Below are 22,075 nucleotides of genomic sequence, written 5' to 3'. Positions count from 1 at the left end.
AGAGGAGAAAAAAACATGGGGACTCTCATTTTTCGTCTTTTTGACCGTGGTCCTGAATTGGATCTACTGCCCCCCTACAGTGTAGTCATCTTTTTCCTGGTCAATCTCAGCCCCACACTGTGAGCATCTCCAGGGAGGAGCGCTGTCCGGCTCAGGAGGTAGCCCTGGAATAGGGCCGGGATACAGCAGGTGCTCAACAAGTGTCTGTTGGATGACCGGATGGATGGATGCATGGATGGATGGATGGACGAACTGTTTATGTTTTAAGAGTCAAGATAGACACAAAGAAGAACTGGCAGCCAAGAATGATGGGTTACAAGGACCTCTCTGAGGACAGGAAGATGTCATATTTGTCTAGAAGCCCTCTGCCTGGCACGGGGCTGGGGGAGGCGCAAGCTCATGTTGGTTGAATGAATCAAATGAGGGATGACTGGCTCGCCTCTCAGAAGACCCTCCTTGCCATGACTGTATACTTCAGTCAACAAATATTTATTGAGCACCTACTGTGTGCCAGCCTATGCTGAAGATGCAGCAGCTGCCAAGTCCCTGCCCTCACACGCTCCCATTCTAGCGGGGAGGCAGACAGTGAGCATGCAAACAACCAAAGAAATAAGGTCGTTTTTGCTAGTGGGAAGTGTTCAGAAGGTAATGAAACAGGTTTCTGTGAAAGAGAGAGGCACAGAGGGAACCTGCCTGTCTTCCCTGAGGGTGGTGAGGGAAGGCCTCTCTGAGACCCGAAGGGTGAGAAAGAGGCAGCCAGGCAAAAAGCCTGAGGAAGAGCGTGCCAGGCAGGGGAGACAGAGAGTGCAAAGGCCCTGAGGGAGGAACAAGGCCGGCTTTGCTCAGGCTTCCTTCTGGAGGGCAGGAACATGGAATACTTACTCCTCCGTCTCCAGAGAGTCCACGCGGGCGACGTAGTTGCTCGGGATATAGCCCTCTTTCCCCGTGGCCAGGGATCGAGCCCTCCACCACTCCCCAGACCTGAGGGGCAGGAGGGGGCAAAGGGTCAGGTGGCAGTAGGACTAACCCTGGTCCTCTTGGGGCCCCCAGCCTTGGCCTAGAATACCTCCCAACCCCAGGAAGATGGAGGGGGTGAGAGGCAGGGCCACTACTGTCCTGGGTGTCAGCACGTGCCCCTTGATCGGGGGGGGGGGGGCAGATCTTTACAATAGCCCCCACTGTGCATCCGAGGGTCGGGAACCAAGCCCTGTCCTTGTATTCACAGCCCACAGCCCCAGGTCTTTGCCCCGCCCTTCTTCCCTGGACTCTAGGCCTTGGCCTCACTTGCCATGCCCCAGGTGGGGCCCTGTGCCCGTGACAGACAGGGTGGTTCAGCTGGGGCCGAGAGCTGGAGGCAGTGGGCTCCAGAGTGTGACCAGGCATAACCACTCCCATCCTTGGGCCCCAGCACATACTGGACACTACTCCACTGATGGTGAAGACTGTAGGAGATCGAAGGGAGCAAACTCCGAGCTCCGAGGATTTCTGAATGCAAAGTCACCTCACCAGGGTCTGGTCTATAGGTAAGCCTGTAGCTTAATCACAGAGCCCAAGGAAGGCTTCCCTGAGAAAGCGCTTTCACCTGTTCATCCTCGCCTGGACGTGCACCATTAGTAAATACACAAGCCCCTTTATTGTGGCTTTCACCCAGGTTAACAGCAAACCCTTCCTCCTCTATCGTGACCAGGTTCTCATCAGTCATTTACACCCTAGTATAAGATAGTCTATCAGTTTTTTTAATTGAAGCACAAAAAGAGTATAACTGAGTATCGGAGATAGGTATGTCTTAGGGGGAAAGGGATGGGCACTCACTCCTCCAGGACCACCATCTCATCCCCCTTCTGGAATCTGAGGTCTTCGTGGTGAATGGCCTCGTAATCATACAGGGCAATCACGATAGTGTCCTCAGCACCTGCAAGGAAGAGAGACACATGGGACGGCGAGGCCTTACCTGAGCGCGCCCACAGACCTGGGTGCCTCCCATCCCCACCCCTGGCACGCAGCCCGCGAGCGTGGATGTGTCTGTCTCGCGGCAGCAGCAAGCATCTTGCCCTGCTGGGTGCGAGTCCCGAGTGTAAAGTGAACCGTGTTTTGTTCGTGTCACTGAACAGGGTTATAGAAACACAACAGCCTGAACAAAGTGCTTCGAGGGCAACTCAGGGGATCTTCCAGGGTGGTTTTGACTGTTTGGGATTTTGCTCCAAGCTCTGATGGAGGACCTAACCTCATCGTTTCCATCACATGAGACCCCACCGCACATGTTTGCTGGATACTCACCCTCTGTGTGTCCGGGGGGGTTGTTGTTGCTGCTGTCAGGCCACTGCGGGGAAGAAATGCGAGGCAGGGATGAATCCAATAGTGTGTGGGGAGCCATGGAAGGTCTGTGTCAAAAGGGTACTCAAGAGCATCTCATCCCAGCCCCACGTGTCATGGGAGGAGGCCCAGAGAGGGCAGGCAATGTGCCCGAGGTCACACAGCACATTAGGGGCACAGCCACTAAAGATGCAGGTCTCTTGGGTTGTGGAGTCTGTCCTCGGCTGTGGACATACTGGAGGCCATGGGCTTGTGCCTTTCCCCTGACACACAGTGAGGGGGTTGGTCTACATCAGCATTTTCCAAGGTATGTTTGAAGCAACCCTAGGTCTGCCAACATATCCCATGAGCACAGGCTCCAGTATGTCTGTGAAACAACCTCAGTGTCCATCCACAGGGGAGGTGGCATCTAAACAGGAGCGCTCTAGGCAGCCCTTGTAGGAGGAAGGGCAAGCTTCATTCCTGACACAGCCGGACCTCAAAGATACATCTCTCCAAGAATAAAGCTAGTTCTTGAGGATGATAAATATGAGACCTTTGTATAAAACACACACACATCCTAAATGCCTTCTGTGGACACAGACTGTACACGCGTGAGTGTAAATTCATAGAAAAAGCTTTGCAAGGGTCCACACCAAACCCACAACAGTTGACACCTCTGGGGAGGGGGTAGGGGTCAGTAGGAACTGGAGCTTTAACTGGACTTTGTGACTCTTGTTTTCAAGGAGAATGTGTTTGTGTGTCACACACATAAATAAACATTAAAGAAGCAGGGTTTGGAGAACACTGAGAAGGACAGCATTTTCTGGGAGATTCACGATGCTCATTACAAAGACTCATGGAGGCTCTAGGAGTCCTCTGGGGAAGTAGCCTGGTTAGTCTAATGTTTATCAAACTGATTTGACCTCGGAACCCTTACTACCTAACCTTTGAACTTACAGAGAGGGGAATGATGAACAGCTGGTAACAGCACCCCTTAAGTCTGTTGCTCAAAGAGGACAACCAAAAACTAATGGGAGAAAACTCTGCCTCCCACTAATGACAAGCTAGAGGGTCTCAGAGAGCCTGAGAACCTGGAGTCCTAGGAACAGAGAGAGCCCAGGGTCATGCAGGTTGGGAGAGAAGCAGACCTGGGAGTGACTTAAGGTTTAGGACATCAGCTAGGATGTCACCAGTGTGAGAAGTCCAGTAGCCTCAGGCTGTATTAGTAGAGGTTGAATGTCAGAAGGAGGGAGGTGACTATTCCACTAATCGCCCATTCCTAAAATCAGTCCTGTTGTAGGCATCATGCCTGGAGAGGAGCAAGCAGGATGGAGAGAGGTCAGGAATCCACCCCCTGTGAGAGAGCATTTAGCAGGAGTGGGTGGGTGAGGGTGAGAGCTATGCCTTCAATCTCTACAGGCTGTCACGGGACAAAGGGAGCAGATGCGTTTGGGGCAGTGCTAAGGGGTAGGTTTGGCATCAAGGAGTGAGGATTATGGGGTAACAAGCCTCCCTTCAATACAAGGAAGAACTAAGGGGCCACCCCAGGAAGGAGCGCACACCTTCCTCTGGAGGCAGCAGGCAAGGCATGCTGCCCTGGACAACCTCAGATCAGGGGACGGACTAAAGGACGCCCATCCTCAGGGTTAGGAAGACCTGGCTCCACCCCTTCCCCCGCGTCTGATGCGGGGAGCCAGATCCTCTTTGCGCTTAGTCCCCTGCCTGTAAAGTGGCCTCCCAGCCTTTGGAGGATTAATGATGTGGAGACACCTCACTCCAGTGCCCGGAATGTAGCGGGTGTCCAAGAATGGTCACGACTGTGCCAGCTGTTCCTGCTGCCGGTAGTTCCGCACTCACCATTGCTAGTCCTGTGATTGTTACTACCATGTCACTACCGGTGCTGCTCTTCTGACTACCACTGTCACGACCACCGTTACTAACGGTGCTCCATCATGGCAACTTCTGCTCCCGTTACTCCTGCTGCCACCGTGTCATCACGACCACCTTCACCACCAGGCCTGTCCTTAGCCCTCGGCTCCTGCTTCCAGGACTCTCGCTCCCGCCGCCGGTCCTCTGGCCCCCGCACTGCCCCTTACTAACCATGTGAACCTCGGCAAGCTATTCAGCCTCTCTGTGTCTCATCTGCAGAATGGGTATGCTAATAAAAATAGTGACCTCCAACAGGATGGCCGTGGGGAGTAAAGGTGTTCATAGCCGGGCAGCACCTAGGACAGCGCCTGGGGGCCTGGGAGCTCCGGATGAGCATCAGAGAAGTGAGTAAGCACCGCCCCCCACCCCCGTTAGCAGTCCCGCTTCTTTCACTGACTATTCATGCTATTCTCCTGCCGCTGTTGCTCTCAGCCTCCCACTAGCACTGTGGTTACTATGCTCACTACACTTGTTACTACAGTTATGGCTATGATGTTCACGCTATCATCACTGTCGTTGCTTTACCAGCTGTTATTACTAGTCTGGTCACTGGTCACTCAGCACTGCTCAGGCTGCTGCCCAGGCTGGAGGCTGGCCGTGCTCACTGGTCGCTGGAGCCCGGGCTCATGGGCCAAGGCCTGGGCAGGGCAAGGAGAAGTGACGGCCTTGTTCTGGGTGCTCCCTGCAGACGGATCCTGGAGGGTTAGAGCACCCTGGCGGCTCCGTTTCACCCCAAGCACACCCTGCTCACCCTTGGGAAAACAGGAGCCGGTGGGGCCATTTGGGGGAGCCTGGGGCAGCCGGGTCCCCGTCGTCCCCCACTCACCCGCTTGCCCGCGGACGTGGGATCCGGCACGTACACTGGGTTGTGCGGGTTGGCGCCGGGCTCCGACTTTGAGACCTTGCCTCTGTCGCGGAGGAACCTGGACTTCACGCACCCCATCCTGTGGCGGAGAGAAGGGACGTGAGCCCGCTCGCCCCGAGCCCCACGCAGGGGCGTCCTCGACGCTGGGGTCCAGGCTCCCTGCCCCCAGGTGGCTCCTTCAGGCCTTTCCACGTCTTGCCCCCGCTGCCAGCCCGGTTCCTCCCACCCTCGACGCCTCTGGGCTTCCCCATCCGCCACGTGCCCGCACAGAGCCGAGAAGTTGACATGGTCCAGCTACGATGGGGAGTTTATTCAGAGGATAAATCACGCGGGTCATGGAAACTCAACAGGTAGAGCCGCAGGGCAGAGTGCGTGCTGGGCGGCCCCTCCACCCGCCAGCACCTCGCGCGCCGCTCCCCTGCTCCCCAGCCCCAGCTCTGCTGCAGGGCTGCTAAGGCAACCGCAGAGAAAGCCTGGGGGGGGGGGGGGAGGGGGACGCTGCTCTGCACAGCGCCAGGCTCGGAGAAACAGTAAAGGAAAGCTGTGCTATTAATACAGAATAAATGACCATTTCGAATTTAATGACAAGGATGAGGTCACATAATGTGGCTTAAACAATCCAGCTGAATAAGAGTCAAGGCACCTTGTTCCTCGCATCATTTTATAATTGCCTTATAACAGCTTCCTTCCTCCCTCCCTCCCTCTCTTTTTCTTTCTTCCTTCCTTCCTTTCTTTCTTGTGGCCTTATTTGGTCATTCATTCATTCATTTACTCAGCAAACATTTCTTGAGCACTTTCCTAAACGGTGAATACGACAAGCAAGTTCATGCCCTCCAGGTGCTCACACTGGAGATGAATGGGAGACACAGACAAGAAACAGCATAACATACCCATAACGAGATAAATTTAGTTCGTGAAAAGCGTGAGGATGATAAAAGAGGATGTGATGAGAAACACCTGTACCAGGCCCCTTCGGACAGGGTGGTTGCAGAAGGCCTCTCTGAGGAGGTGATGTTGGACCCGGGGCCTGAATGACACAAAGGAGCCAGTCATGTAGCACTCTGAGGGAACAGTGTTCCGGGAAGAGAGAACAGCAAGTGCAAAGGCCCTGAGGCTGGAACGTGCTTGAAGAGAACAAGGCACTGAAAGGAGGCCATCGTGTCTGGAGATTGCAGGCAGTGGAGCAGAGGGTATGTGACGAGGCTGCCACATCTTGTTCAGCCAGTGGGGAATTTGGATTTGATTTTAATTAAGGATGATGGGAAACCACAAAAAGTTTTAGGCGGGAGAAGGACAGGATTCAGTTTGCATTTAAAAAAATCCCTCCAGCTGCTGGGTGGAGTGTGGACTGTAGGGAGCAGGGCAGGGATGTCCAGGAGTGAGATGATGGTGGCCTGGCCTGGGGTGGTGACTACTGAGGAGGTAAGAAGTGAATAGATTCGGAGGACATCTTGGCGGTAGAGCTCACAGATTTTGCTGATGGATTCATTAAATTTAAAGACACTTAAAGAAAACACATTCCCTTGTTGGGAGTCAAAACTTAATTGTAAAAGCCGCAGACATATTTCATTCCTTTTCTCCAAAGGCACACATGTATTTGCTGAGAAGACAGGCTGAGAGCCGCCACATAAGGAAGTGATCGTTTTCCTCATCTTTGCACAATTGCAATTTTCTTCTAAAGCAGTTAGGACTCAGTTATACTTATCTTGTTAAAATAAACACGTATTTGTGGTTTAAGAAAAAAAAATCCCAAATTCCTAGGCTTAGGGGAGTTACTTTAAAAAAAAAAAAGATGCTTTTTATTTACAAGGATATTTTTTTCTGTCCTAGTGGGAATTGGGAACAATTTACCAGCTCAAGATTTAAGCAATTTCTGCTTCATTTGCCTTTTGTGAATAAAGTAAGGAACCAGTTCAGACTCCTGGAGTGCTGGATCATTAATCTGAAAAATCATTGCAATTAATCACTGCTTTATATTTATATATTTATTATTTATATTATATATTATATATTTATATATATTATATTATTTATAATTTTTATATATTATAATTATAATATATTATATATTTATATATTATGTATGCATTTAAAATAGAAACCAACATCTCTCTGATTTGTGATACATATGTATTACAGTTCCGGGAAATAAAATAGCGTATTGTGTGGTTTTGTATGACATAAAATTATATTACGTTTCATATATATGTATTTTTTGGGTGAGGAAGATTGTCCCTGAGCTAACATCTGTGCCCATCTTCCTGATGGCCTGATGAGTGGTGTGTAGGTCCACCCCCAGGATCCAAACCGGCGAACCCCAGGCCACCGAAGCAGAGCATGTGAATTTAACCACTACGCCAGCAGGCTGGCCCCGTTTCATATATTTTGATCAATGCAGGGGTGTTCTGGGAAGAGCACTGCTGCGTGATGTAGGTCCGCTTCCTCCACCTGTCTGAGTGCCTATTAAACGTTATTAACCTGATCAGGAGCCAGCCCAGTGGCACAGTGGTTAAGTTCACACATTCCGCTTTGGAGGCCCGGGGTTCGCCAGTTCGGGTCCCCGGTGTGGACATGGCATCGCTTGTCAGGCCATGCTGTGGTGGGCGTCCCACATATAAAGTAGAGGAAGATGGGCATGGATGTGAGCTCAAGGCCAGTCTTTCTTAGCAAAAAGGGGAGGATTGGCAGCAGATGTTAGTTCAGGGCTAATCTTCCTCAAAAAAAAAAAAAACCCAAAAACACATGATCAATTTACATATTCAAGAGGGCTGCAGGGTTCAGAGGGAGGGGTTTCCCAAGGCCTTGTGTTCATTCATTAGGCCAGGCTGCCTCTGAGAAAAGGATGGTGGGGTTCCACCTGGCAGGGTGGTGGTGAGTGCAGGGTGAGTTAATAAATGTAAGAAGCACTACAGAAATGTTAACCATCACCATTCTGTTGACTAGCAAACGTGGCCCTGCCCTGCAGCATGAAGCAAGCATAGTTTGCAATCCTTTGGCCCACAAGCTTAAAGATAGTGCAACATTTGGGAAGTTAACTTTTCAAAATAGGGAATTCCCATTAGTTCAGTTTTTGCACAATAAAGTGTGGTGTTTTTAAAGGGACCTACCAGCAGGAGTCAAATTTACATAAAATATGATTGTCCTCCTAAACCAAGAGAAGCATTCCACTGCCTGGTGTGGAGGGGCCTCAGAAACGCTCATTTTCCTGGCCACTAGACCTGGAAATGTACTGTGAGCCACATAGATATTTTAAAATGTTCGACAGACATATTTTTCAAAGTAAAAAGAAACAAGTGAATTAATTTTAAGATATATTTATTTTTCCCCAATATGTCAAAATTATTAACATGTAATCAATATAAAAATTATCAATGAGATACTTTACATTCTTTTTTTTTTCATATTAAGTTCTTCAATTCCCGTTGTAAGCACAGGCCCTCCAGGACAAGTTCAACTGACCCCATCTTATCAACAGAGTAATTGAGAAATTGTCTTTCGGGGCTAGCCTTGTGGCCTAGTGGTTAAGTTCAGCGCACTCCACTTTGGCAGCCTGGTTTGGTTCCCAGGTGCTGACCTACATGACTCATCAGTGGCTGTGCTGTGGTGATGACCCACATACAAAATAGAAGAAGATTAGCACAGATGTTATCTCAGGAACAATCTTCCTCAAGAAAAAAGAGGAAGATTGGCAACAGATGTTAGCTCAGAGCGAATCTTCCTCAGCAAAAAAAAAAGAAGAAGAAGAAAAGAAAAAGAAATTGTCTTTCAGAAAAATTGCAAAGTCGCATAGCCAGAGCATGTGCAGAAGAAAAATTCTTCACCTGAAATGACTGTTTAAGTACAGATTCTCCTCCCCACAGAACCAAGGGATGGGAACATGACTGGAACATAAAAGTCAGACTCTTGGGGCTGGCCCCGTGGCCGAGTGGTTTAGTCCGCGCGCTCCGCTGCAGGCGGCCCAGTGTTTCGTTGGTTCGAATCCTGGGCGCGGACATGACACTGCTCATCAAACCATGCTGAGGCAGCGTCCCACATGCCACAACTAGCAGGACCCACAACAAAGAATATACAACTATGTACCGGGGGGCTTTGGGAAGAAAAAGGAAAAATTAAATCTTTAAAAAATAAAAATAAAAATAAAAAGTCAGACTCTTATTGGAAGCAAGGGGTCCATCATTCGGGAAGATCTGGTGTTAAAATTCCTTCCCCACCTCACGATAAAAGTTTAGAACCTCACCATAAATGTTTGAAGCCCACCAATCAAAATCTGTCCCACCAGCATTTCCACGTGCCAGCCTGTTCTCCCTCACCTCTTAAATTTTGTCCCAAATCCTGAATCAAGGAGACAGATGTGAGGGCCCACGCCCCTTATCTCTCTGCAGATCGATCTCACAGAACAAAGCTGAATTCTTTTCCCAAAAGCTGATGCCGTAATTAATTGGCTTGTTTGTGTGCATTGCGTCGAACCCCTTTTTTTGTTTTTGAGGAAGATTAGCCCTGAGCCAATATCTATTGCCAATCCTCCTCTTTTTGCTGAGGAAGATTGGCCCTGAGCCAACATCTGTGCCCATCTTCCTCTATTGTGTATGTGGGATGCTGCCACAGCATGGCTTGACGAGCGGTGTGTAGGTCCATGCCTGACGGGATCTAAACAGGCAAACCCCCGGGCCGTCGAAGTGGAGTGCGCGAATGTAACCACTTGGCCAGGCGGCTGGCCCCAGGAGAACTCCATTTTTTTATGGTAACACCAGTGTGTATTTTACACATACAGCGCATCTCAGTTAGGACTTGCCATGTTCCAGTGGTCAATAGCTGTGTGTAGCTTAAAGCTACTGTATTCAACAGTGCAGACACAGAATGTTCCCATCACTGCAGCACAGCAGAGGCTGGCCTTGCTCATGTCTGTGCCCCTCAGCACTTAGCTCAGCGCCTGCTGGGCATACAGTAGGAGCCTAATGCACAACTGGTAAATAAATGCATGCCCAGAGCCCGTGCTCTGTGTAATCAGTCCAAAGTAAAAGCATCAGGATGTGGCTTCTGCTCCAGACACTGAGTGGAGAAGGGAAGACTGGACAGAGAGAAGGTTATTCCCAAGCCACGTGCAAAGGTGCTGTTGGGGATCAGCACAGATGGTCCGAGCGATGCAGAGATTGCTGAGGTACTTACTGAGAGACGAGAGCAAGCTGCAAAACATATCCAACATCAAGCCATTTTTGTAAAATGGATATATGTCCATGTTCTGCCACTAACCTGTGTATGTCAGTATGTTCACAGAAAAAGCAACCTGTTTATAGTAATTGAGCAACAGGATAATGCGTTAGGTTTTGAAGAATGGGGAGGATTTGAATATAGATTTAGGGAAAGTCAAGAATGTTCCAAAGAACCACTGACTTCCAAAAAGGATCTGAGGGAGTTTATAGTATTAAACCACATGCAGAGCACTTCAAGACTCAAAAACAGTTATGCTACACCATTTAGAAAGGAAATATTGAACCAGAGGCCCAGGGTGTGACCGCCACTGCCATTGGGTCCTAGATTTATCTCTGAGCTTCCTAGTAGCCAAGATAAAAATGGGAACTTGTATATTGTCGCTATAAAATCCCAGAAAACCTGGAAATTTGTTGATAGAAACAATTTTTTTCTTTTTTTTTTTTTTGAGGAAAATTAGCCCTGAGCTAACATCTGCCACCAATCCTCCTCTTTTTGCTGAGTAAGACTGGCCCTGACCTAACATCCATGCCTGTCTTCCTCTACTTTATATGTGGGACGCCTGCCACAGCATGGCTTGCCAAGCTGTGTGTAGGTCTGCACCCGGGATCCGAACCAGTGAACCCCAGGCCACTGAAGGGGAACGTGTGAACTGAACCGCTGCATGACCAGGCCGGCCCCAGAAACACATTTTTTTTGAGCACTAAATTCAAAAGAGAATTTATTATGTGGGTCCTCATATAAAGGTCACGGAAGGACAGAACGGACAGTTTCTCCAAGTGTGATTTGGCAGCAGAGTCTGCAACATGCCAATGAATGGTCCCCAAATAGTTGGTGCTGGTGTTTGGATGGGTTTGGGAACCATGGGACGGGGTGGGGGTGGGGAGAGGATGAGGGAAGAGGTTTACATAGCCTGGGGCTTCTCTGCTTGGTGGGGACTTCAGATGCCCTGTAACAGAGTGGCTTGAAGTGAGTCAGAAAGGTAACAGAATGCCTGGGTCCTCTGAGTGTGGCCAGTGTGAGGACCAGCATCATCATCATAGGGAGCTGTTAGAAGTACAAGAGCTCAGGCCCCGCCTCCCAAATCCCCAATTTTAACAAGGCCCAGGTGATTCGCGTGATCGCTCTGGTTCAGAAGCACTGGCGTAGTGAACATCTTTTGCTCTTGCTTCTGCAGCGTCCATCCCTCTTCTGATAAGCATGCCTGGACTTTCCTTTGGGAAACCAGCTTTCTCCCACTCAGTGCCTGGGGCTTCAGGGGGCTGACCCTACCCTTGCCTTGTGGGATTGACAACTTGGTACTGGCCTGACCAATCAGAGAATTGCATGTCCCCCTGGCAACCAACAGTGGTTGCTTGGGCTATTGGAATGCTTATGATCCCAGCTGAGGTAATCAGAGTCTGCTCTAGGATTTTGCTGGAAAAAGTAGAAAAAGGCACTCTCTTTCTATAAGGGTTGTTGAGATGTAGCAACCTGGAGCTCTTGGGAGCCATCCTGACATCATGAAGGGAGAGGCTGCCTTAAAGTGAAGCCACCACAGAGGACAGCAGAGCTGAGCAATGGAGACAAAGTGATTCCTGAGGACATTTTTGAGCACCTAGATCCAGCTATACCTGCAACTTTTAACCCTCAGGATTTTTCTAGTTCATGAGCAAATAAATTCTCAATTTTGTCTAAGCCAGTTTGAATTGGATTTCTGCCACTTGTACCCAAATATTCCTTACTGATTCTTACATATTCCTGGGCTACACGCTGGATTGAATAAACCAGAGTCTCTGGGGAGAAGGCCTATAATCTGCGTCTCTAACAATTCTTCAGGAGGTTCTTATGCACACCAAAATTTGAGACCCACCAATGTAGTGGAATGAGGGCTGAACTTGGGGTCAGAATACTTGGGTTTGGATCCAGGTTCTGCTACTGACTGGCTGTGTGACCTTAGGTAAGTCACTTCCCCTTTCTGAGCCTCATTTTCATTTTATTCCCTTTAAAATAGGAGGCACTTGCTTCTCAGGCTTGGGCCGAGGTCCTGTGTGACAGGGATGTGAAAGGCTTTTTAAAACATCTGAACACATATTTCTTGTGTATTGTGGTTGCAAACAAGGCTCTGAGAGCAGAAGTGACCCGCCGGGCCCCAGACTAGCTTAGAACTGCTGACCCCTGGCAAAGACACTTCCTCGGGTCACTGCTGAACTCCTGGAACCTGAAACCCGCTCTTCGCCCCCTCAGCTTCTGCAGGCTGCGTGGGAAGGAAAGGAGAAAGGTCAGCTCGCTTGCCCCGGCTGCTTCTCATGATCACCACGCTGGCTGCCAGGCCCCGGAGACTCCTCCTGCCCCCTCAGAGTCAAGGATGTCCCTGAGCATCCTGTCAGGTGGGCGGCAGATGATTCTCTGGGAGCTTTAAGGCTCAAGCAGAGGCCTGCGAGGGCTGGGGGTGAGGAGCCCCGGGTTCTGGGCCCACCTCTGCCACAAGCTCACTGTGTGACCTCACGCAAGTCCCAACCTCTCTCTCAGCCTCAGTTTCTCCAAATAGGAAGTGAGATGTCAGATGAGAAGTTCTCTGAAGAGGACAGCTGTAGTTCTTTCCTGTGTAGCATCTGCTCCCCCTTCCTTTGATGACAGGTTTCCTTAGGGAACCATCTCTCCTGTGTTCCCAATTCATGGATTGGGGCAGACCTGACTTCAACCCCTGGCTATGGGGGTGGGTCCGTGATCAAGGCTGGCCCATCAGAGAGGCAGTAATAGAATCAGAGATGAGCATTTGACTCAATCCAGGCCAGTGAGAGTCATCCGTTGGCCTTTGGCTGGAAAAGAGGCTTGCAGTTGCAAAGCAGAGCCAAGAAATGGAGAAATACAGGTTCCCAAGCCCTTAGATCCAGCCCTGCCTGAAGCGGATGGGCTCATGGACTTTCCAATGACCTCCCTCTCCTGCCTGAGCCAGTTTGAGTTGGATTTTGGCCCTCTTAAACCTCGAAGAGTCCTGCCCAGTGCGGAGGGAATTCTCACGAGGGATTGCAATTCATGCTCAAGTGTAAATGGTTTACGGCAAAGACTTCCTTGACAGCAGGTTTTGATAGAAGAGAAGTAAAGAGGGGACTAGAGCCAGTAGAGTAGATGAAGGTGTGTGGACTGTAGGCCCCAAGAAGCTGATGGCCCTGAAGCCACACCTAGAAAGCGCCTGGCATGTATTAGACCCTCCATCTACGTTTGTGGAGTGAACATACTGTGTTCAACCCTCTACAGGCCTGACCATACTTGGCTGAAGTCAGCGAGACCAGAATTAGGAACCTACTATTCAGCTGATGAAATGGAGGGCCATGGCAGAGAGGGTCCCCAGGTGATGGTCAGTGGCAGGGAGAATGAAACCCCACTCTCCTGACTCTCCTTCTCAGAGGCTGCAGTGGGGGAGGGGGGAGGGGGATGAGGAACCCAAACAGGAAGTTTAGGGAGGCAGACCGCCGGGGGGCCCAGGGCTCAGGACTGTTCGGTTAGAGGAACTCTCCCTTCTCGGGACAGCTCAGCCATGGGGTGGGGGAAGAGCCTCCCCGAGCAGGGCCCAATTTCCCACGGAGTTTCCAGGGCTGCAGAGCCCCACAGCTTCTTCTCTTTGGGATCCCTGTCTTCTGAAGGAACCACCCAAACCCCCAAGAGGCTCTAGCCCCTAACAGATATTTGGGGGTCACCTCTGACTCCTCATCTCTCCCCTTTCTGACCCTCAGCTTCTTTCTGCTCAAAGAACTCACAACTTCGACTTTGCAAACAGGAGGGGTTGGAGAGACCCTCGTTATGCAGTGGGAGCAGCAGCCCCAGAGAGGGCAAGCCTTGTGCCCTGGTTTACACGATAGCGACAGCCTGAAGAGGAACTCGGGCCGGTCATTCGCCTGACTTGGCCAGAGGCTTGGCTCTGAGACGCACGTGTTCCAGCTACTTGTTCCAAACGTACTAAATTCTTAGCATGTTCAATGTGAGCCTCAGGCCACCTGGTCAGCTCCAGAATTCAGGGGCAACTGTGAACCACCTTAGAATAATCTTACCTCTAAGGTAGGCAAGGGGCAGGGAAGTTTGGAAAATATAGGCTGGGATTTGAAGTTAGAAAAAGCCAAGTTTGGATCCCCATTCTGCCTCTTACAGATAAAAGAGCCTTTTAAAACATGTCAGGTCACGTTCCTCCTCTGCTCAAAACCTCCTAGGGTTCCCGTCTCACTTGGAATAAAAGCCCAAGTCCCCTCAGGGGCTGGCAAGGCCCCGTGATCCAGGCTCCCCTCAGTCCTGTCTCCCTCGAGCCCTCCCTGATTTTTCTATTCCAGCCACTAGCCTCTTGCTATTCTTCACTCACCAACCATGCTTCCACCTCAGGGCCATTGCACATGCTGCTTTCTGGAATGTTCTTCACCTAGAAAGCCTTTTTCACTTCGCCCAGATCTCTTTGCAGATCTCGCTTTCTCAGAGAGGTCTTCCCTCATCACCCTGGCTAAGATAGGAACCCCGCCCCCGACTCCCGTCACTTTCTAGCCCTTTCCCAGCTGTATTCCTCACAGCTTTAGCCACTACCTAACGTGGTAGCCATGAGAATGGGTCCCTCAGATCTCCAACTGCAGAGAGCGGAACTGACCAATGGCCCCAGCTACTGTGCTTTGAAGTCCATCACCGTTGCCATGGCTGCTCCCAGCCAATGGCTGACTCGCGGGGACACTGAGGCAGGCCTGTGCCAGGGGCCCCTCTGATCGGTCACTTTGGCCAAGGCTCCTCGACAGCCTTGCCAAGGCTTCCTGAGAACTGCACTGCAGTCTAAGTCACCCCGCCTTCCCTTCCCTTCTTCTTCCCTTCCTTCCCTCCTCCCCTTCCTTCTTCACTTGGAGTCAAGCACGCCTTGCCATCTGATGCCTCTCCCCGCCTCCCCTCGCTTCTCCCACAGGCGTGCCCTCTCACAAATTTCTTGCACATTTAACCTCTCTGAGAATCTGCTCCTCCAGGCCCTGCACTAACTCACCTAGTGTATCACCTATGGATTTATCATTGTCTTCCCGTAGGATGTAAGACACACAAGAGTAAGGATGGTTTTGTATGCTGCTGCAGCCCCGTGTGTGAAACTAGCACACAGTAGGTGCTCAATAAACTCTTGCATAATTGAATGACATCCCTCTAGCTTCCTGGGTGCCCCAGTTTCCCCATCTAAACAGGAGCTACGCGTGTGTGTTTAAGCTGCGCGGGGCTGTGTCTGTTCGTCTCTGCTTGGAGAGGAGCAGTCTTCCCTTGACTGGCACTGAGTTGCCCCCTTCAGACCGGAAGTGGTGGCCAGTTCGCCCCAGGGGCAACTCTTCACTCTCACTTCCAGTCATGCTCCAAGGTCAGCTGCCCCCAGTGTGTCCTCCACCAATGGAAACCTCAGCAGCGCGAGCTCTGACCCTTTTACTGTTGACAGCTCTTTTAGAGTTGACAGAGCCCCAGTTTCTTTTCTGCTTTGGAGGGTATGCATTTTGTTTTTTAAATTACATTTCATCACCTAGTAAAACAGTACATTGTCCTTGTTAACAATAAAAACATTGCAGATCAAAAAAGGTATCCTTGGATTCACAGTCCCTCGACGGCCATCCCTTCGTCCCTCCAGGCAGCCCCTGCGTCTGCATTCACAGATGCTCCTGTTGAAGCAGAGGCCGGCGGTGCCCGGCCCCATCACTCCACCCTTCACCATTGCAGAACACTCTCACTGGATTTCCAACTGCCGGCACCTGCACCTCTTTGCCCGAGAGATTTCTCTGTGGCCAGTGGTGCCTGCTCTGCCCATGAGCTTGGCAAGCGTGAGTGCTAGAGAAATACCATCCCCCCGGGAGCAGCCTCAACCAGTGAGTGACAGTAGCAGGTGGATAAATATCCCAGTTCCCTCACCTCTGGAGAGAGGCTCCCGGAGATCCCTGTGGGACTGAGCTCCAGGAGCCCTGAGTGGTGACTGGCTGGCTCACAGACCTCTGCTGGCTGCCTTCTCTTCTCTGGCTCACTTCCCTACCCCCCTCCCTGGGTTCTCTGGGGTCAGCTCCCAAAGAAACTAAATAGTCAATGCATTTGAAATCTTTTCCAGGGTCTGTTTCTGGGGAAACTCAAGTTAAGACCTACATACCCATACAAAATACGGGGCATCATTTTGTGTGTGTTAACATCAAAGGTATTGTACTGCACGAATTGTGAGGTACTGGCTGTCTTAGTCCCACTTTTAGATGAGGAAACTGACACTCAGAGAGTAAAGGAATTTGTCCAATGCACCACAGCTTGTTTGAGGTGGCGTTAGCGCTCGCTCTGTCCACTATTCCCCATATCTCCGGCAGAGGTGAGGGATGATCTCCTATTCTCTTGGCTGCATCTTTGTCTCCTGGGCCAAAGGACTCCAGGTGGATGGTGGGAGCTCGGGCAGGTATCTTAGGGCAGAATTAGGAATGCAAGCCCCAGTGCAGGGCCATCCAGAGGGCACAGAGACAGAGTACAACACATGTGGCCACAGGCACTGGCCAAGAACAAGGGTCAGTTACATTCGAGTAAGGGTTTCTTCTGCATCATTACCATGGCTCTGAAGGTACACTAAAACTCCCAGTCCTGGGCTGGGGGAAATTGGAGAAACAGGGTGGGGATCAAAGTGCTGTAGGGGTTTGTTTAGAAAGACAGAGGCTAAGAGAGATTGTATTTCTACCTTGCTGTGTGACTTTGGGAAAGTTACTTAGTCTCTCTGGGCCTGATATTCCTTTTCTAGAAAAAGGGAAGCCTTGTCATGGTTGGAGGGCAGGGCTTGAAAACTCAAATGGCTATAGGGGCCCACAGGGTCATCCGCATGAGGAAAGTGGCCCTGGCAAGTGTACTGCCAACTGGACAGCTCAGGTGCAGTCCACAGGGCAGCCCCTTTTCAGCTTCAGTAATGCTGCCATGAATGAACAGCAGAGGAGCATGGGAGATGGAGGTTCTTGTCCCAGGGCTGCCAACTCTTCCAATTTTTCAAGAGAAGACAAAAATCCAGATTTATGTGAGCTCTCTTGAGTTTAAGCGTTATCAACTAGTCAAAAAGAATCACTGTGTGGGGTCAACTGGAAAACACCCGTGTGTGGAAATATTTCAGGCAAGGGAGGGGAGAGGTTGTTCAACATTCGTACATCCAATATTTTTGAGGCCCTACTATGTGCTAGGTGCCGGGTGTTAGAAACACAGTGGTTTACAAGACAGATATGTCTGTGCCTTCCCAGGACTTACTTCCAGAAGAGTTTAAAGGCCAAGTCCCGGCCAGTCCCCGGGTACAGACACCCTTCTCCTTACTCTCTGGGGTGAGGGCTCCCAGAGAGCAGCGGGGTTGGGGTGGGGTTAAGAGTCACGCTTCCCACACCCGCGAGGATGGCTATAACAACAATGCTTTTTAGGAAAGGAAAAGAGCAAGTGTTGGTGAAGATGTGGAGAAATTGGAACCCTTGTCTGTTGCTGATGGGAATGTAAAATGGTGAGAAACAGTTTGGCCATTCCTCAAAAAGTTCAATGGAATTACTATATACCCCAGCAATGCCACTCCAAGGGAACTGAAAGCAGGTACTCAAATGCATACGTGTCCACACCTGTTCGCGGCAGCCCTCTTCACAATAGTCAGAGGATGGAAACAACCCAAATTTCCATAGATGGACAGATGGCTAAACAAATTGTGGTATGGTATAGCCATACAATAAAACGTTATTCAGCCATAAAAAGGAATGAAATACTGACACTCGCTATGATGTGGGATGAACCTTGAAAACATATGTTGAGTGAAAGAAGTTAGACACGAAAGATCACATATGGTATGACTCCATTTATATGAAATGTCCAGAATAAATTAATCCGTGGATACGAAAAGCAGACCGGTGGTTGCCGAGGGCTGGGGGCGGGGAATAGGAGTCTTTTTTTCCTTTAGGGGTGATGAAAATGTTTTGGAACTACGTAAAGGTGGCAGTGACAAAACCTTGTGAATGTACTAAATGTCACTGAACCCTTTAAAAGGGTTGATTTTATACTGTTATGTGAATTTAACCTCAAAGAATATTTTTAAATATTGTCAACCCCATAAAAGTGCTTTGCTAGAATGGTTAAACAAACTACGTTGCATCCAAACAGTGGAATACTGTGTGGCCCTAAAAACTCAAGGATGTTTTAAATCGCACAGAAAAACGCTTACAATGGAATGCTCAGTGAATAAGTAGGATAAAAATTGTATATGCAGCATTTTACTAAGTATATTAAATTAAAAAATGCACAGAAAAGAAGACGATATAAAAAATAAGCTAAAAGGTTTGTTATTCAGCTTTTTCATTGTTTGAGTACCTACTAAGTGTCAGGCCCAGCGAAGGCGGCAGATGATCTTTGCCCTCTTGCAGTGGAGAACCTAAGACCTGGGATGGTGGCCCTGAGTCTAGAGAGAGCTGGGTGGGGGGATCAGCAGAAGCAGACTCTTCTTTATTCTCTGGCCCAGACTCCCTGGGTAACCCTCCCACACCTCAGTCCTCCTCCTACACAAAACGCCAGGGTCACAGGGGCCCCCTCTGGAGAGCCATCCAGCCTCTTGGCGTTTTCCCCAAGAAACACCTACACATGTGCCCAAGGCCACACAGCAGAGGGTCCTAGCCGTACTGCTTGTTGTAGTGAACACCTGGAACAGCCTGATGTCCATCAACAGGGGAATGAGAAATAAGGTGGGGTGGCCGCTTGCTGGAACAGTCCACAGCAGTTAGAAGAAATGAGCCAGACCTCTGTTTCTCACCCTGGGCTGGATCCTGACAACTTAGCGACAGGAAGGCAGAAAAAAAGGAAATTGCAGAAGAATCTCTCAGTTAAAGATCTCTGTGGATCTTTAAAATAGAGAAAACAATACTATGTATTGTTTAGGCTCCATACAAATGCAATAAACTAATAAAGGCCCAGACTGGGAGGACTCTGGTTCCTGACGCTGCCTGTGGGGAGGGAGAGACACGGGACAGAAGGAACACAAGGTGGGGAGGCTTCAACTTTATCTGTTACTTCTGGTAATTTTATTTTTTAAAAATCTGAAGCAAACATGATAAAACATTCACATTTGTTAATTCTAGATGGTGGGTTCCTGGAATATTTAGTTTATTATTCTCTTCACTTTTCTGTGTTTTAACCCCCAGCCTCCAAAAAGGATAGTGAAGAGAAAGCCGGGGGTAAGGGAACTGATATCCACTGAGGTCTTTCTCCGGGCTGGACAGAGGTCACACCAGTGGTTCTCAGGGTGTGGCCCCTGGACCAGCAGCATCAGCACCATTTGGGAATGCAAATTCTCGGGGTCTCGTGCCAGACCTGCTGAATCAGAAACTCTGGGGTCAGGGTTTTAAATCTGTTTTCACAAGCCTTCCAGGTGACTCTGATGGACTGCTGCAGTTTGGGAACCTCTGGGCTAGACGGTAACACCTATGACCATAGCTAACAAGTGTTAAGCTTGTAAATGTCAGGCGGCGCTCTAAGGGCTTTCCTCCAGTAACTCCATCTAACCTTCAGAACAACCCTGTGAGGGAGCCGTTATTACTATTATCCCCATCCTACAGTTGTGGAAACCAGGCACAGAAGGGCCAGATCCCCTGCCCAAGGGCCTACAGGCAGGTTGCTCCCAGAAGCCGCCTTCCTGAACCACTTCTCTAAATTCTCTCTCAGGGACAGGAGCTCACTGCAGCCTTGGAGGAAAGAATTAATAGCCCCATTTGATAGATGCGGAAACTGGAATTCAGAGAGGGAGAGTGACTTGCCCAAGGTCTCACAGAAAGCCGTGGGGCAGATATCCTGTGGTCTGTCCGTGAGGTTTTGGGGTTTGACCTAGACCTGCTGGGGATCCGGGCCTAGCAGGGGTGGAGGGGGCGCAGCGAGGGCACCCAGCTGCAACCCCGCCTGGGTGTGGCTCGCACGTCACGCCTCCAGCCAGCTGCCCCCTTCCCCACGACCCGCTGCCAACCCGCTGTGACCGGTGACCCACCCCCACCAAGAACCGTAAGGGCCTTCCCCTCCCTGGCGCCGTGAAGCCCCATCCCTTCCTTCTGTTTTTTTTTTTTCTTTCTTTTGCAGAAGGGGAACCTGGAGGGCCCAGAGAAGTGGCGGCTCAGAGCGTCAAGTCACACCCTCGGGCTTTCTCAGGTTCCCAGCCGGCCGGTCTGCCTCTCATCTGGGCACCTTCCCCGCCACCCCCGATCCGGCCCCTCATCCCACCGCTTGTCCGCTGCTCCGCCGACGGTCGCTTCTCCCCTCCCTACCCGCGCTGCTCCCCAGCCAGCCCTGCCCACCACCCGGCTCCCTCAGGCCGAGCTCACCAGCCGGTGTCCCCCCTCTCCCGCCCGCGACACTCACCTGGGTGCCCGCTCCTCCTCCTGCGGGCAGCCCGGATCCTCGCAGCTCGAGCGCCCCCCCAGCTCAGCAGCCCCCGGGGGCCCGGGGAGTCCGTCCCGGAGAAAGATGGACTGACTTTCGAGAAAAAGAGGCTGGGGCTTCCGTGTCGCGTCTTCTCGGGCGCCTCTCGCCCTGACCTGGCCGGGTCCCCTCCACTCGCCTCAAGGCCTCGGCGGGGCGCCGGGGCTGGAACCAGGGACGCGGTGGCGTCCACGGGTCTTCTGGGCGCCTTAGCCTTGTCCCGAGCGATGCTAACCCCGCCTCAAGTGTCCTAACCCCGCCTCCGACGGTTCTAACCCCACCCCAGGGATCATAACCTCCTTCCCCACCTCCCAGGATCCTAAGCCCGCCGGCTAAGGACTTTTTTTTTTAGCCCTGCCCTCTAGGATGCTAACCCCATCCCTGAAGGGTAATAACCTCGTCCCCTAGAGGTCCTAACCCCGTCTCCTCCTCCAAATATCCCAACCCCTCCCCTAATATATTCTAATCCCGCCTCCCAACGCCCTAAAAGATTCTGGGCCCCCAAAGATTCTAAACCCCACCCCCGGGGATCTAACCTGCCTGCCCTCCGAGAACCCCGAGATCTCTTGGGTCTCCTGCTCCCAAAATCCTAATTCTGCCTCAAAGGATTTTGAATGCCACGTCTGAAGGCATTTTAACCTGGCCCACCGCCTGCTTCTAAGCCTGCCTCCAAGGATTCTAAGCCGGCGGACGGAGGAATCCTAACGCTCGGTTCCAGCCCTCAAGACCTATAGCCCTAACCCAAGCCTGCTGATCCCGCTCGTGGGTGATGACAACCCTGTTCCCAAAGGATTTTAATCCGCCCCCCAGGGTGCTAATTCCGCCCACCCAAAGACTCCAAACCTACCCTCCGGGGGTTCTAACCCCACCCTCGTCACACTCACAGGGTTCTGAACGCCCCCCAAGCCTCCCGATGTGTTTCCGCCGCCGTTCCAACCCCCTCCTTCCAGCCAGCCCCTCCCCCGCGCCGGGTCCCAGGCCTTCGGGCCCTTCTGTGGTCAGCGGTTTCCGCTCCACAGGCCCCTCGCTATTCAAACGCCATGCAAAGTCCCTCGCCCGCGGGAACCGCCTTGGCTCATTACCGGCCGGTTCCGGGCAGCTCAGAGGGCTTGGAAAGCTGAGTGGGCAGGAAGTCGGGCTGGAGGGCTGCTGGAGGCCCCAGATGAAAGAGATGTGCCCAGGGCCACGCAAGGGCAGAGCAGTCTACTCCTGGGAAGGAGAGGGACTGTCACCCTAAATTCTGCCAAACACACCCCCAAAATGTACAGGAATCCCCCTGCATCTCCGTATTCCCACTGCTACAAGCCAGTTCAGGCCACTGTCATCTCATCCGTTCATTCATTCGGCAGCAGCGTCCTGGGCTCTCACTGC

The 22,075-nt window shown here is 51.0% G+C and overlaps 1 protein-coding gene across 2 annotated transcripts in view; it reads right to left on the bottom strand.

Moving 5' to 3' along the window:
- The window catches only part of HCK (HCK proto-oncogene, Src family tyrosine kinase), a 39,750-nt gene extending 18,640 nt beyond the window's left edge, over positions 1–21,110 (bottom strand). Inside the window, exons 1-5 of one of the 2 annotated variants that reach the window (XR_011494612.1) lie at positions 20,645–20,947; positions 5,051–5,168; positions 2,278–2,320; positions 1,813–1,912; positions 883–981 (exon numbers count right to left, since the gene is read on the bottom strand). Coding sequence is in view for 1 of the 2 variants with exons in the window: in XM_014845051.3 (XP_014700537.1) it covers positions 883–981; positions 1,813–1,912; positions 2,278–2,320; positions 5,051–5,167 (359 nt within the window). In the remaining variant the exon portion in view is untranslated. Of the gene's footprint in view, positions 1–882; positions 982–1,812; positions 1,913–2,277; positions 2,321–5,050; positions 5,169–20,644 lie in introns of both variants that reach the window. The other variant, XM_014845051.3, reaches the window with a different exon arrangement.
- Positions 21,111–22,075: the final 965 nt, after the last annotated feature.

The sequence above is a fragment of the Equus asinus genome, chromosome 15, assembly GCF_041296235.1.
Source record: "Equus asinus isolate D_3611 breed Donkey chromosome 15, EquAss-T2T_v2, whole genome shotgun sequence".
NCBI classification, from domain to species: domain Eukaryota; kingdom Metazoa; phylum Chordata; class Mammalia; order Perissodactyla; family Equidae; genus Equus; species Equus asinus.
This window is presented reverse-complemented; position numbering and strand designations above follow the sequence as displayed.